This window comes from Camelus dromedarius, chromosome 13 (genome assembly GCF_036321535.1).
Source record: "Camelus dromedarius isolate mCamDro1 chromosome 13, mCamDro1.pat, whole genome shotgun sequence".
Taxonomy (NCBI): Eukaryota; Metazoa; Chordata; class Mammalia; order Artiodactyla; family Camelidae; genus Camelus; species Camelus dromedarius.
Window position 1 is genome coordinate 43,466,532 of NC_087448.1, and position 15,058 is coordinate 43,481,589.

A 15,058-nucleotide genomic window follows, 5' to 3' on the forward strand; every position below is an offset into this window, starting at 1 on the left:
AAAAGCAGCACAGTACAGGTAACACGGCCCAAGAGTGAAAGCTGCTCTCTTCTGAGCACACTTCTGGAAGGGACCCCAGCTCCATACCTGGATTTAACAGCTCAGGAAGTTGTACCCATCTTGGGATCACCCGGGGCAGCCCACTGCACAATGAAGCTTATGCCAGAGAAGGTAGGAATCAGAGATGCAAGGAATTAGGATCCTTCATGACAACTCTGAAACCAACTGAAACCTACTGTGCTCCTGGTAGTGAAGGAAGCCAGTACTTTAGTGCTGAGGCCAGTTTGAGCTGAGTTTTCTGTTACTTGCAACCAGATGCATCTTAAAAGATCCACTGCACATTTTATAAGAAAGGAAATGCCTGTTTTTCTGTGTGTGTGTGGTGGTGGGGGGCACAGTGAGTGAGGTGATTAGGTCTGTTTCTAATGGAGGTACTGGGGGTTGAACCGAGGACCTTGTACATTCTACCACTGAGCTATACCCTCCCCCTCCCCCAAGGGAATGCCTGTTTTTCAACCAAATTACATTAATAGGGTGCTAAAAGCAGTATTTCCAAGTTTTGAATATTTTTGCTATCATAATTAATGGTATTATCATACAAAGAACTGCTATTTGGCTTCAGGTTGTTTTGCAAGAAATGTGGCAAGCTATGTTAAGTCAGTTTACTCTGTAATTACAGTGGAGGCTTCAGAATGCTGTCACTGCCACCCTATAGAAGGCAATTAGTGTGGGGTTAGTACCAGATGAACGACAAAAACAACATTCAGCAGAGAAAACATACAGCAAAACAGTGTATTTAATAGCGCACTGGTTTTATTGATGGCAGAAGAAAAAAACTCACTTGTAAAAGGTATTTGCTTTATTTAACTTCGTATTTTTCCCCATTCTTTGTATGGGTTGAATTTTTTCCCCCTAAATCTGCCTTTTAGTTCTCCAAATAATATCCACCATGGCTGCATCTTATTCTGAAGGGAAAGTAGGAGATCTATCAACAGGTTTTGACCAGGATGTTTCAGTCAACAGCTCCTTTCTTCACACAGACTCTATTTAAAAAAGAGAGGAAGACAGTGAAATTGGACCCTCAAACTGACTTTTTTATACTCAAGATACACTCTGCTGAAACTTACCTGTAAATGTGAAGTGTCTGTGTAAATACCGATAGGTCACAAATAGAGCAAATTGGACAGTGCTAATTTATACACATAATTTCAATAAATCAGTATATAAACAAAAAAATCTTTCAAAATAATTTTTCTTCCAGAAATTCCTGAAGTACATTTCTGTCACTGTTAGTCTGTCTACTGCTAGCATGTCAACTTCAGGAATCTGGATAAACTGAGTAGAGTTTTAACAGAAGATGTCCAAAAAAGATGCAGTCTGCCAAGGAACCACATCTACCCCACCCTACCCACCTCCACGTCCCCTCTGCACGTCTCACAGGTAATTTACTCGAGTCTGGCACCTCCCCCTGCCTGCTCCCCACCTTTATCAGATATCACTCTAGCTGAACCGCTCTGGATGGAGACAACAGAAAAGGCTGGCAGAGGTGGTGAGAGGAGCTTGTTTGCTCCAGTCCTGTTTCAGTTTCATGCATAAAAGAATGACTGAGTAGGGACAGCTGGAGTTCCCACAGTTGTGTTCAAACAGCTCATACGTCTTCCAAAGTAAATTGTCTCCTGCTTAGAAAATAAAGAGCTTTGGGCACTATTAATGTCACATGACGCCCATCCTGCTGGCGTCCTGGGGCCCTGCAACGTCTATCTTTATAGCCATCACCTCCCTGACTGATTTGAAAATTTTTGCAAAAAGATGCTGGTCCAGATTGTCCAAAAAAAAAAAAAAGACATTTAAAAATATAGTTACCATCTAAAAACGGTGTTAAAACCTGGACTTTAGAAGATAAACAAAGTCATGGTAGTTCTATAGTAGTCTATGCTTAGCTACTGGTTTAAGGTTTCTGGTTAATATGTGGAACTGTGAAGACTATTCTTCCATCAAACAAATAAGAAACTGGAAGTGAAATTAAAAGTGTCACCACTGGTTAGAACACTCAACATACTGAGCCTGAACCTCCATGGCACTAGGGAGCTTCCTGCTGATGCGCCTTACAAGTTCTGTCCACACAGGTCTGCCCCTTCTCTCTTGTCACAGCAGGACGTGAAGCTCGAACCACTCTTCGACTGGACTAGCACAACAGCTGCTTAGATTCTTTCCCTCCTGGTACTCTAATCCATCCTACATCCAACAGCAATGTTTCTTAAGCTTAATTCTGATCACATCATTTTTATTCAGAAGTTCATGATAGCCCTGAACACATCAAACTCTTAATGTGTCTTCTACCACCACCAAGAAATATTTTTAATGCCCATTGTTTGGTTCACATAATTCCAGCCAATGAAAGCTGTTTGCTGTGGACTCTGCAAGCCTTCTCAAGTTTTATCTTCAGAGGACTCAACCTTACTATGAAAATGAAACTTAAAATTCATCTCTTAAGTCCTGCCCCTACTAACTGGTATCTAATTTGTCGGACTCCAATCATGTCAGAAGCCTCTCCAAATGCACATAGTCTTGGTCAGTTTCACTGATTAAAGAACTATGTGTACTTTCTCTATCCACATCTGCTCTTATTTCTAAGTTGGCTGTAACAGTTACAATGAGTCCAGGAACTAGGGGCTTTGGGCCCTCTCTCCCCTCTCTCTGGGCTTGGGTCTGACCTGCCACCACTGTTTTTTAGACCTGGGCCTATTTCCCACACTGCCCCCTGAGACCTCCTCCTGTCCCTGAGCCCTAACTCCCAGGTGTCTCCTGCTTCTGCTAATCCCTGATACTGTCCTTAGTGCCAGGCTCAAGCAAAACTCAATTCCCTTTCCAGCTCTGGGGAAGTATATGAGTCAGGGAGGGCATGTAGGAGGCTTCTAAAAAAACTTTTTAGGACAGTCAAAGAATGTGTCATTACACACCAACAACTTTATCAAAATACATTGATTTAAAAGACACTTAAGCAGCTATTATGTGTCATTCATCACCTAGCAAAGTACCCAAAGCATAAAAGACTATGACTATGAAATTATGGGGTTTAAGTGATAAAAGAAAGTGCCTTAAGTGTTTCTTCCTATCTTGAATAATTTTAGATAACAAAACCTTAGAAGAATTTCAGTATTAGAATTCATGCTTGTATTTGCTGGAGGTCAAATGGCTGGCTATAACATAAGCCTTCTTTTTAACGACTGGCCAGTTAGCTCAGCTGGTTAGAGTGTGTTGCTAATGACGCGTGTCTTCTTTTTAAATGTTTAAGGTAATGGAAACCAGAAATGAGGAAATAAAAAGAAAATCTCTTTTCTCCCAAGAAGAAAATAATATATTCAGCTGTGTGACAAAAGCACAAAGTGTAGTTCTTATTATTGCTGAACCTCCCATTCGAAAACAGTATATTTAATTTCACTTCATAATCTTTCATAACTTTGAACTAACTGCAAAAACAAATAATTTTTTTCAACCAAGATTACATTTGTCTTTCTTAATCAATTTTTAGGGTAAATTTTGCAGTGAGATTTTTTAGTGATGCCAAAATTAATTTTCTTATTAATGTGAGGATTTCCCATGCCAACAGTACAATCCAAAGCAAGCATCTGAGAAAGATGGAAGTTTTAATCAGGGAATATAGAAAAACACTAAGATTGTAATGTTTAAGTTGATTAGGATCAGTTTGCATTGTACTTTTTTATATGAATAAGCTACAATTATCCCAGGTGCCATGGTTTATAATTTGCTTTTAAGCATGTACCGTTTTCTAAGGAAATGTTCACTGGAACTCTAACGTGTAAAACATATGAAAGACATTAAGGAAGGGCCCAGAGGACTGAGAGTTCCACCCATTTGGCTGCACCCTTCCTCACTCTTATCATCTTCTGTCTACCTCTAGTCCTACCAGATCCATCTGCCTTTAGCAGCCCCACGGCACCTTTGAAGAACCTAGAGTCCCACATCCACTGTCCTAGAGTGATCAGAAATTGAGATCCTTCAGCCTTACTTTAAAATCTGTTTTAAACAATTCAGAAGATCCTGGAAAGCTTTTCTCAGTTTTCATTTCCCTTAAGAGAGAGTTAATTATAAGCACACTGAGCTTAATTTAAAAGTGGATGTTCAACTGCACAGTGTAAATTTGCTGAAGTCCTTACGTATACTTTGATTCTGCTTTGGTCTGTTCTTGCATGCTACTGAAAAATGCCCTAAGCTGAGTAGCTCTTCTGTGATACTGTGGACAATAGGTAACATCTGTTTATTTATTTGTATTAAGTGCAAAGAGAAACCAATGATAAGAGGGGTAAAGTGCTATACTGGCTTGCTCAGGTAAATCAGAAGTCAAAGAGCAGTGACTTCTGCTCCAGGCAGACCACTATATAAGGTGCAAAGGGCTAGAAAAATAGAAAACATTTCTTCACTTAGGATGACAGACTCACTTTTAACCAAGGAAAGAGCTTTGGGGAAGCTAAGAGATATGAGACTCTGGGACAGTGCTGTCCAGCAGAAATATAATGTGAGACATATGTAATTTAAAATTTCCTAGTAGCCACATCAAAAATTAAAAATAAACAGGTGAAATTAATTTTAATAACATTTTATCTCACTCAATCTACTACAAATATTATCATTTTAATACATAATCAGTAAAAATTATTGAGCTTTTTCCTCAAACTAAGTCTTTGAAATCTGGTATGCATTTTTTATTTATAGCACGTCTCCATTCAGGCTACCTGCATTTCAAGTGCTAAACACCCTTGGCTGGTTTGAGGAATTGAGAGAGTCACTTGTTAGGGGACAAATACAATGTGGATAACCAGGCTTAGCAGAATGAATAGTTGAAATGAGGAACTAGGAACAATTTCTTTAAAATTCTCAGTGGTTTTGCTACTGAGAAGAAAAGACTGAGAAAAAAAGATAGAAAGTCTAAAATAGTTTTTATGTGATATATAAAAGCAGTAAAGGGAAAACTCTAATTATTTAAAAAAACTTCAAAAGACCTGGCATAAGGGAAAACTAGAAATGTTACCAACAATGGCAAAAGTATTTCTTTCCAAAAACATTAAGAAGTAAGGTCTTTGTTCACCAAAATGAGATGCCTTAGATTGGTCCCACAATTTCCTGACTTCTTTGTTACATTTCTCTTCCTTCTTATTGAAGTTGATTTTCAGATAGCAACTTTCTCTCTGAAACTCTAAGATGAAAGTTTCCCGATCGATAGCGTAGAGCCCCAAAATTACATCTCAATAAGCAATCATGTTGTCTTCATCCAATTCCTTAAGATATATATGAAACAGTTACTTTTTCTTAAAAAGGACTGAAATTAATTAAACAATAAAACATAAATTCAATTATCCAGGTTGATAGTTATTTAGTCCTTTATTTTCTTTCATCTACTTCCTGCTTTCAAACCTACAGTGATTTCACTGATTGTCATCACCTCCAATAGAAACGAGTGGGTATACAGAAGATAGGGGATAAGGAATAGCATTCTGGGGGAAAGGTTTGGAGGAAAAGGAGTTTGTAACTGTGCTATTATCTTAAATACTTAATAATTGAAAGTAGTTTTAAAACATCAGTTTTCTTCTATTACAGGCAAACCTCCGAGATATTGGAAGATTCGGTTCCAGACCACCACAAAAAAGGCGAGTCACACCAAGTCTTTGGTTTCCCAGTGCATACAAAAGTTGCATTTATACTATACTGTTGTCAACTGTGTGTGCAATAGTACTATGTCTAAAAAACACCGTACATACCTTAATTAAAAATGTTTTATTGCTAAAAAATGCTAACCATCATGTGAGCCTTCAGCGAGTCATAATCACTGATATCAAAGATCACTGATCACAGATCATCATAATAAATATAATAATAATGTGAAAGTGTGAAATATTGTGATGATTGCCAAAATGTGACACAGAGACAGGAAGTGAGCAAAGGCTGTTAGAAAGAATGGCACCGACAGACTTTCTTGACACAGAGTTGCTTGAAAACCTTCAATTTGTAAAAAACACAATGTCTGTGAAGTGTAATGAAGTGAAGCACAATGGAATGAGGTGTGCCTGTATATGGCTGTGAAACAGTAATAATCAGACTTATGCACTTAACATGAATAGCATCTTTCTTTACATGGAAAGCTCCTCACAATGTCAGCTTTACCTCCTGCTATCAGTTCCGAGCCCGAGGAGGTTGGTAGAACTGCTGGGTTGGCCGCGTGGACCGTCTTGGCTGGCCATCACCTCCTCGCCGGAACTCAAGAGTTTGGTCATAGGTGCCTTCTTCTTCCTGTTTGCAAAGAGTAGTGATTTAACACATTCAAAACAGCTCCAAGTGTCCTATGTTAAACGCTTTTATGGTCCCCATTTTGATATACCCTCTTAAGCTGCCCTGGGATTCACATCTGTCAACTTTTCTAATAGAGGGCGGCAAGGGGCAGGAAAAAAAGGCAGGGGTATTGTTAAAACTCTTTCGGTTCTTGTTAATAGAAGAATGAAATTTATGGTAGTAACATCAGAATCAAATTTAATTCCAGAAAAGGAAACTATTTCCACATAATAGCATGGTTATCTCATCAAATGACTTGACACAATGTGGTGAAAACACGGAAAAGCAAGGATTATAATAAAAATTTTAATTGAATATTTGGGCTTCTAAATATTTCCAGGTATTAATCATGGAAAGAGGTTTTGGTAAGATATGGAAAAGGCCTGAGGAGCCAGAGAACATTCACCAGCTGTCTGTCCTCATCTGATGAAATCTCCAACATCGTTAAGAACCTTACATCTAGAGACAGGAAAAAATAATGGATTGGAATGAAGAGGGAAATACCATTTACATATAAAGAAACCTTCATGCAAGACACAGCAATCACTACAGTAAGACTTAAACTGTCTTCTTCTCATTTTCTTTCTTACTAAGGGAGTAGAACCACTAGCTCAAAGAATAGCATGGATAAAATTAGGATAAGCAGATTAAACAGCAGAAAGAGTATAGTTAATTATAATATTTAAAAAGGACTTAGAAGCAACAGAAATGTAGCCAAAAGCCACACTGGTTTCTTACTGAGTGCTGCCACCCTGTTATTTTAGTGGTTTTAAATTAATGCAGCTATGAAGTATGTTCCCTTTAGAGAGAGAAAAAAATTGGCTCTCACTGTTGTTTATGAAAGAAACAGTACCTATTTCAAAAGCAGAGTTTAAATTCCAGCTGAATTATCAGAGCACAATAATTTGCATGACTTGGGAAATTGATCCTATTTCTTCCTCCTCCTCCTTACTTTATCACTGAATCTTCCATCCCAAAAGATTGCTTTCCTTTAACCTCATTAATAACATACGAAATTATATGAAAGACTGGGTTCTATTCTTCAAGTTTTACAGATCAAACTATTGCCACTTTACTTGACAGAGGAAGCAGAAAGGGGCTAAGATAACTGATCAAATCCTCTTACTTAGAAATGATACTTAATATTTGGAATGAACATATTTCTCATTAATAGGTATTCTCCACAGTATTCTTGAGAACCATTATTTTTCCACTTTATGTAAAGGATGCCAAAGTCCAAGAAAGCTTTGTGACTTTGCCAATACTTCTAAGATAAACCTGAGTTTTGATTCAGACTCTGCTGCTTAAATCTTTAAGTCTCAGTCTGCATGTAAAGGAAATAAACCTAATGATCACCCTTAAGGGGGCCATTATCACCTAAAAAAGAATGGAGAAATCTGACACTATATCTGGCACAATTGAATGACTGTATTTTAGAGACAAACTTCCAAATTAGCTCTCCTTTCTCTATGCCCCTTTCATTAATAATCAAGCTCAAAATGGTCAGAAGCATCAGATATCATGTATATAATTTAGTAAAGCAATTAAAATGCAGGAGGGAAAATTAAAGTGTTCAGGAAAGGAGAAAGTTATTTTTTATTAATATGGTCACTGTTCTGAATGATTATTGTCAAATATTATAGCTAAATTTGAAGAGAAACTATTTATTTTTATGACATATGACAACACTTGAAGTTCGACATATTAACTGAGGATGAAAATGTACTTGCGACTAGAGAAGATGAAGTAATTATTTCAGGAATTAGAATGAAATGTTATTATTCTCCACACCCAGATGCAGAATTGGTTAGAGGACATCTAAAAATCCATATTTTTTATCAAAAAAATACACTGTTAAAGGTAGGACACTACATTGGCTGAATGAGCTGGATTTACATAATAAATACGACATTGCTATTTGAAAAACTATCTCTATTGTTTAAAAGATTCACAACCTATGCTAGCCAGAGCCAGTTAAACGGTTTCATAGAGATGACCAACCATGAGATTTCTTTCACATTATTTGACGTCTTCACAATCGTTTTATACAAAGTGGAAGCAAAAACTAAAAATGATCCTGACAGCTTGGTTCAGTTGTTGTCAGAGACACAATCTTGTTTTTTTAACTTTTAAATATTCCTCCCAGAATAGTCTAGGGCAAACCTGGTTACCCACAAAACCACTTCACAGTCCAGAGCTAGTAACTTTTAGCACTGAACGAGTACCTCTTTCCACATAACACACTGATCAATTTAATACATCAGTTCACTTGGCGTCACCTTTGAATGAAATGTATACCTTGTTCTTCTTCCTGCCTATCTTCTTCCTTTAGTTTCACTACTCTCTAACAGCTTTAAAACTGAAAAACAACTAATTTCATAGTTCATGAACATTATTTTAAAAAATCTCACACTATTTTAAGCTGGCATAGTCCTAGACGGCCATCTAGTCTGTCCCCCTAGATTTGACAGGTGAGTAATCTCTAAACCCAGACAGGTGATTTTACCAAGTCACAGAGCTCACTGGAAGAGTCTAGACCAGGGCCATTTTGCTTCTGACTCTCAGACAAGGCTTTTTAAAAGACTGGTGATAACTTTCATAAAAATGAAACTGACCAATGTCATCTTCACCTAAGCTTTTGAGATTTAGAACCATTTTATTGGGATTCAGGTTTTTGCTCAGTTGAGATATGCTACCAGATAAAACCTGGTTTTAAAATACTAAATAGCTAATATCCAAAATGTGCCCTCTTTTCATGCCAATATTTACTAGTTTATTACTCCTTTTAATGGGAAGATACATAATGCAATAATCATTGTGACACCAAGCATGAATGAAGTGATACTTTGAAAGGGAAAAAAAAAGTCACTGCACCAGTGCAGAAAGGAGATACACAACTTCACCTCTAAAACACGTTTGATGGGTCACAACAACATCTTTCCTGCATATCATTTTTAGTCTTTCTTTAACACACACTACATCTCGAGTGAGAATACAAATACATATTCTCTCATTTATAAATGAGCTGTTACAACAGCTCACTGTAAATCAGTCACTTGGAATCTAGAACAAACTTCAGTAGGAGGTGTGAAACACATTTAAATAGAGGTCAGGTTCTCTGTTCCAGAAATAAAGGCGAAGGGCATTTAAGCATATGAACCAGTGCTCTAAAGAAGGCGGTGGATCCTTAAAGCCCAGTTCTCAGTAGGGAGTGATCTCCTCCAGTCAGACTGACTAAGCACCAGGGCAGGGAGTGATCAGTCAATGTCTGGAGACGTTTTCAGTAGCTGTATCTGAAGGGCGCTACTGACAGCTAGTGGGTCTGGAGACAGTGCTGGTTATTAACAAACTGAAGGAGCAGGGTGGGGGGAGTTGTACTACGTCTCAAAGGTAGAGGCCAAGGATGCTGCTAAATACCCTGCACTGCAGGGGGTGCCACACAGCAAAGAGCCGCCAGTCCTCACATCAACAGTCGAGCAGCCCTGGGCCAGGCAACTGAAGCAGTAGGAAACTTTCCGCTGCTGAGCCTGGAGGACAATTCCGAAATTCAGGACATTGGGTTTGCCACCCTTTCAACTTTTTGAATATTTCTTCTTCTGTCTCTGCCTCTAATACCTAAAAGCTGCCTTTATGGAACTTATTTGGGAGGTGCGGGGGGGTCTATTTGCTGACAATACCACGTTTTCCTCTGCTTCAGCTACATGTTCATATTAACTTACTGAACTGCCTTATCTTAGATTGCCGTTCCTTTGGCATTTTCCCAGGGCCGTGACTTTGTGAGGAGGCTGATTATTGATGACTGGTGGGAGTGAGGAACAGGAATGGCAATTCTCTTCACAAAAAACTTAGAAAGACGTACAAATATTGTTACCTCTAATAGCTATTTTGTGTATAATTTAATAAAAATTTATTTCTAGTCAGTTCCTTCCAACAATATGCCCAGTAGTCACAAAAACTTAAGCCAGTGTGTGTATCCTCAACAGTAATCCTTGCAGTTTGAATATTTTGAACAATGAAACACTACTGAGTACATATCCACTAGAGTGACTCCCACATGAACCACTCACCCTATGAACTTCCAGACCACCCTCGCCTACGTGGTTAGCTTGTGTACACAGCTTGTGTATACACAGTTTATAGAAACAGAAACTAATTTTAATATAAAATCTAAGCAGACAATAATTTTAAAGACAAATCTGCTTTTCCAAAACATCATGTAATAAAGGGAAAATTATGGAAATAATAAAAGGATCATTGGTTGCCAAGGGTTGGGGGGATGGAGGGATGAATATGCAGAGCACAAAAGGTTTTCAGGGCAGTGACATTATTCTGTATATTACTGTGGTAGGTATATATCAATATACTGTTGTCCAAACCCATACACCGTACACAGTGAGTGAACCCTAATGTAAACTATGGACTCTGGGGAATAATGATGTGTCAGTAGAGGTCTATCATTTGTAACAAACGTACTGCTCTGGTGGGGGATGTTGATAAGTGGGAGAGGCTGTGCAGTGTGGGGTCGAAGAGTATATGGAAAATCCTGTAACTTCCTCTCAGTTTTGCTGTGAATCTAAAACTGCTCTAAAAATTAAAGTCTAAAAAAACATAGGCTGTGAAATAGGCCATGTCAGTGGGACATTTTGTGCCACACATAGTGCTGATGTGGTAGATTAAATATTTGATGAAATATTTGTCGACCTGCCTTATTAAAATGGCGCATCTTGATCCATTCAGATTATTCCTGTGGTTATCAGTAACGAGAATGAGAATTAAATTTCTTTCATCCTTCAGATGCCATGATGATTAATTAATGTATGAAAACCACTTTGAAGATTATTGAACTTTCTGAATTGGCTCTAGGTTGTGCTTAATTCTGATTATACCTTGGATATTCATAACATTTCCTTTACCTTTGGTTTCCACTGGAAAACCTTGACCTTTAATTTTACTTTTTAGTCCAAGTAATGAAATAAAGTACCTCCGCCCTCATTTAAAAACAAAAAAACCATATAATGGATTCCAAAAGTATAACTTAAAATATTTTAAGTAATCTATTTTAGATCAATTATATGAATATTCTTTTATATTAGAGTAACTGAAAATTGAAGAATAACACAGTAATTAAAGATTGTGGATAACAGTTGTGCCTACAGGAGTCATGTATTTTGATCACTGAACCTTAGTGTACCAATTGTCCTTGTTTAAAAAAAAAGTTCCAATTCAATATTTATAGTTCTACCACAAAATAAATTGGTTCTGTGGTAACCTGGAGCCACACTACAAAAGAGAAGGTTTCTGTAAAGAACAGTTCCAAATACCTAAGAAGCTATTTTTGCTCAAGTAATTAGTACCACAACCTGCGCTAGCACATGGTCTTCTGATTCAGTCTTTCACACTCTGCTTCTGAGTAATGAGGGCAAGAAACACAGATACAAGTAAATGTCAGAGCTGGGAAGAGGAAATGGAAATAATCCAGTGTTTTCAAAACTGAGTGAAATAAGAGACCGTTTTAGAATAAAGTATAATGTGGTATTATAATTTTCCTCCCCTCAGAGCAGCTCTAAGATCATTTCTTCAATGTACTATGTCCAGTAATCATGTATTTAAACCAAATATTTTGTGGCAGGAAAAAAAACCACTGACTCAAGACAAGAAAACAATCTGATTCAAAATCTAATGACTACACAACTGGTCCAAAATGCATGGCTGACAAAATATAATGTTTTTATTCTTGAGTCATGTAGAATTTCAAGAGAACTCTGAGACATCTTACTGTGGTTCTGATATTCTCTTTTTAGAAAAAAGTATATTCTCTAAAGTTATATAATTGAAATTATTAATGATTCTATTAGATATTAGGAAATCATCTTAACACCTAGCTCAAGAGTTTTATTCTGTACTCTGCCAACTACAGCACTACCTAAATAAGACAACTAAACTTTAACACAGAAGAAAGCTGGATGTTTAAATGACAGTTAAAGTATATACAGTACTATTCATCACTGTCCTTCCTCTACCCTTCAGATCTTCTACCCTTTAATACAAAGTAAACAAACTATTTTTGGCAGCTTAGGCACTCAAGAAAATTCAACTCAACATCAAAAGGCTGCATCCATATTTCAACTAGGAGAATATAATACAAAAAAAAAAAAAAGGCCACAAAACATGTCACTCATCAAATTTCAAATAATAAAAGTATAGAGACTCTTCCATTCAAAAACACACCTAACTTTATTTAAAACTTGGAATAGAAAAAAGGGGATGAATGATTATTCCATTATGTGCCTGGCATTTTGCATTTTATCTCATTTAATTCTTGTAACAGGACTGATGATTTGAACTACTTAATCTCATTATTCTGTAGATGAATAAATGAAGGCTTGGAGTAACTCACCCAAAGTTATATAATTTGCCATGCTTCAGTAAGACCCCTGGACTATCCACTCCAAAGAACTCCAAAGTTCTTTCCATGACATCACATAATGTATACTTACATTTCTTGCTTCAGACAGTTTTCTTAATTTTTTTTTCTAATAGCCAGCTTAAGATTAATTTTAAATAAATAGATGGTTCTGCCCTGAGGCTAGCATAAACGTCACTCAATGGTCAGCATCTTTGTTGAAATGCCATAGTGAAGTTCAAAGAATGAATATATGACTTGCAAAAATGTGTACCTCTCTCAGTCATTTCCTCTTTTAAAGCCAAAGGTTAAATAGATTCCAAAAGCTTGTCCAGAAGTCAGGGTAGGGGGTATATTTCTTTGCCAAATGATGTCAACCTACTCAAAGATTTTCTGGAGAGATACTTCATTATGGCATTGGTATTTAAGACCTCAGTCTCTTCAGTCAGACTGGAGTCTTGAGTTTAGATTCCACCATTTTCTAGATGTGTTACTCAACTTCTCTACATCTGTTTCCTCACAGAGACAACAGTAATGAACTCACAGGTTTACAAAGAAAATTATATGAGATAATACCTATAAAGAGTTAAGCAAATAAGCCATTGATTTTGTCTATTATTCTGAATTAAGTAATTCTTTGACAATAATATATACATGTCTACTTCAATTAAACTAGCTAGACTCATAGCTTTTGCTAAAAATCAGGAAGTATGGTTTGGTCAGATAAGGAAAGTGGAAAAGCCGTTGAAGAAAATCAAAGAGTCAATGTAAGGAGAAAGATTCTTGCCACCTGCTTTCTTTTTATTTCTTCATTAATTTAAAAAAAATCTATACACAAAAACTTATCATTTCACATTATAAATCATTTCATTGTTACCACTGTTTTTGTTTCTTTTAGGAGGAGGTTGTTTTCAAGTATAGAAAAAGAGGGCAAACAGAACAGAGGAGGAGAAAATCAGCAAGGACATATTACTGAAAAAGATCAATCAAAAGTTATAGACACTATTTTCATAAAATCTGAATATTTAAGGAAAAGCTAAAAATAAATTAACATAATTAACCTCTTAGAACATCTTGCCTTTATACCATACCCTTAAAATTTTAGCAAATGACATAAAAAGAAACCAGTTAGAAACACAATTTTAAAAATGGAAGTATAGCAATGATGATTAATAATGAAAAATGCTATCTCTGCCTGTTGATAAATTTTCAGATCAATGCTTACCAATCATCTTCACAAAAGCAACAGCTTTCCCAAAATATGCTAGTTAAGCAAGTATGTTTTAGAATATTTTATGGTTAAAACTTATGCACACTAATCAGAAGTGAACATTTCACTCTCTCCTAATTTATATTTTTACATCTTAAACTGGTAGCTAATATAACACACTTTAAGGTGGGCTGACTAATTCTTTCTCTGAAAGTAATAATTACTACATCATGATGCCAGATTGCTTTTTATCCTAAAACAGCCAAGTACATTTTATGTAACTGGCCATTTGAGACAAGCAGTTTTGGTATGCTTCAGTGATCTGCAATACAGATTTAAGAAACAGAATTAGAAAAACTCCATGTCAAATTGATAAAATACAGGCCAGATCTTTGTCATTAAAAAGTACTGAGTCTTGGAGTAGGGAAGGGAGATGACTTGACATGCTTTATATAACTGTAAGAAAAAAACTGCAAGACCTAATAATGCAAAAATAAAATAATTTGTTGATGTTTTCACTCCTTAGGAACATAAGATGGACAAGAAAAGAATGAAAATTTTGAATCTTACAGTAGATAGAGTGGCCCAATGTAACAAACATCATTTTCACATTTAAATCCCATTCACACCCAACAACCTATATCAACAATGTCTGCACAGTGAACCAAAATTGTTTCTCTTTAGTAAAACATAAAGATTACAGATGTTTGCAAGTCCTTAGCAATTATCAGGCTAGTTAATAAAGCTATAGTTTTAGAAATGCGAGGTACCCCAGGAATCAATGATCTGAACTTCAAGGTACAAAGTTCATCCTCCACATCACAGGCAGATGGTGTGATGTCCTGTCTCCTTCAAATTTGGTGAAGGGAACTCAGGCAACCCTGCCCCTCTGTATCCTTCTCTAGGAAGTGCAAACTACCTAGGCTTTCTAGTTAAGCCTATTTCCTGCACCATATGAAAGATTTTAAATTATTTTAAAACAAGTATTATACCTTCCCTTAGTCTTCTATTTTCTAAAATCAAAAGACTCAGTTCCTGGTATCATTTGTCAAATACCATTATTTCCAGAATCTCCCATCATCTTGGTCATCTTTTCCTTT

The 15,058-nt window shown here is 36.6% G+C and overlaps 1 protein-coding gene across 2 annotated transcripts in view; it reads right to left on the reverse strand.

The window, feature by feature from the left end:
• Positions 1-795: 795 nt before the first annotated feature.
• TDRD3 (tudor domain containing 3) overlaps positions 796-15,058 on the reverse strand; it is a 150,679-nt gene continuing 136,416 nt past the window's right edge. For both annotated transcript variants that reach the window (XM_064493109.1, XM_064493108.1), the window contains 2 exons: positions 6,181-6,306; positions 796-1,043 (listed from right to left, as the gene is read on the reverse strand). In XM_064493109.1, coding sequence (XP_064349179.1) covers positions 6,190-6,306 — 117 coding nt within the window. In that variant the 3' untranslated portion in view covers positions 796-1,043; positions 6,181-6,189. The remainder of the gene's footprint in view (positions 1,044-6,180; positions 6,307-15,058) is intronic.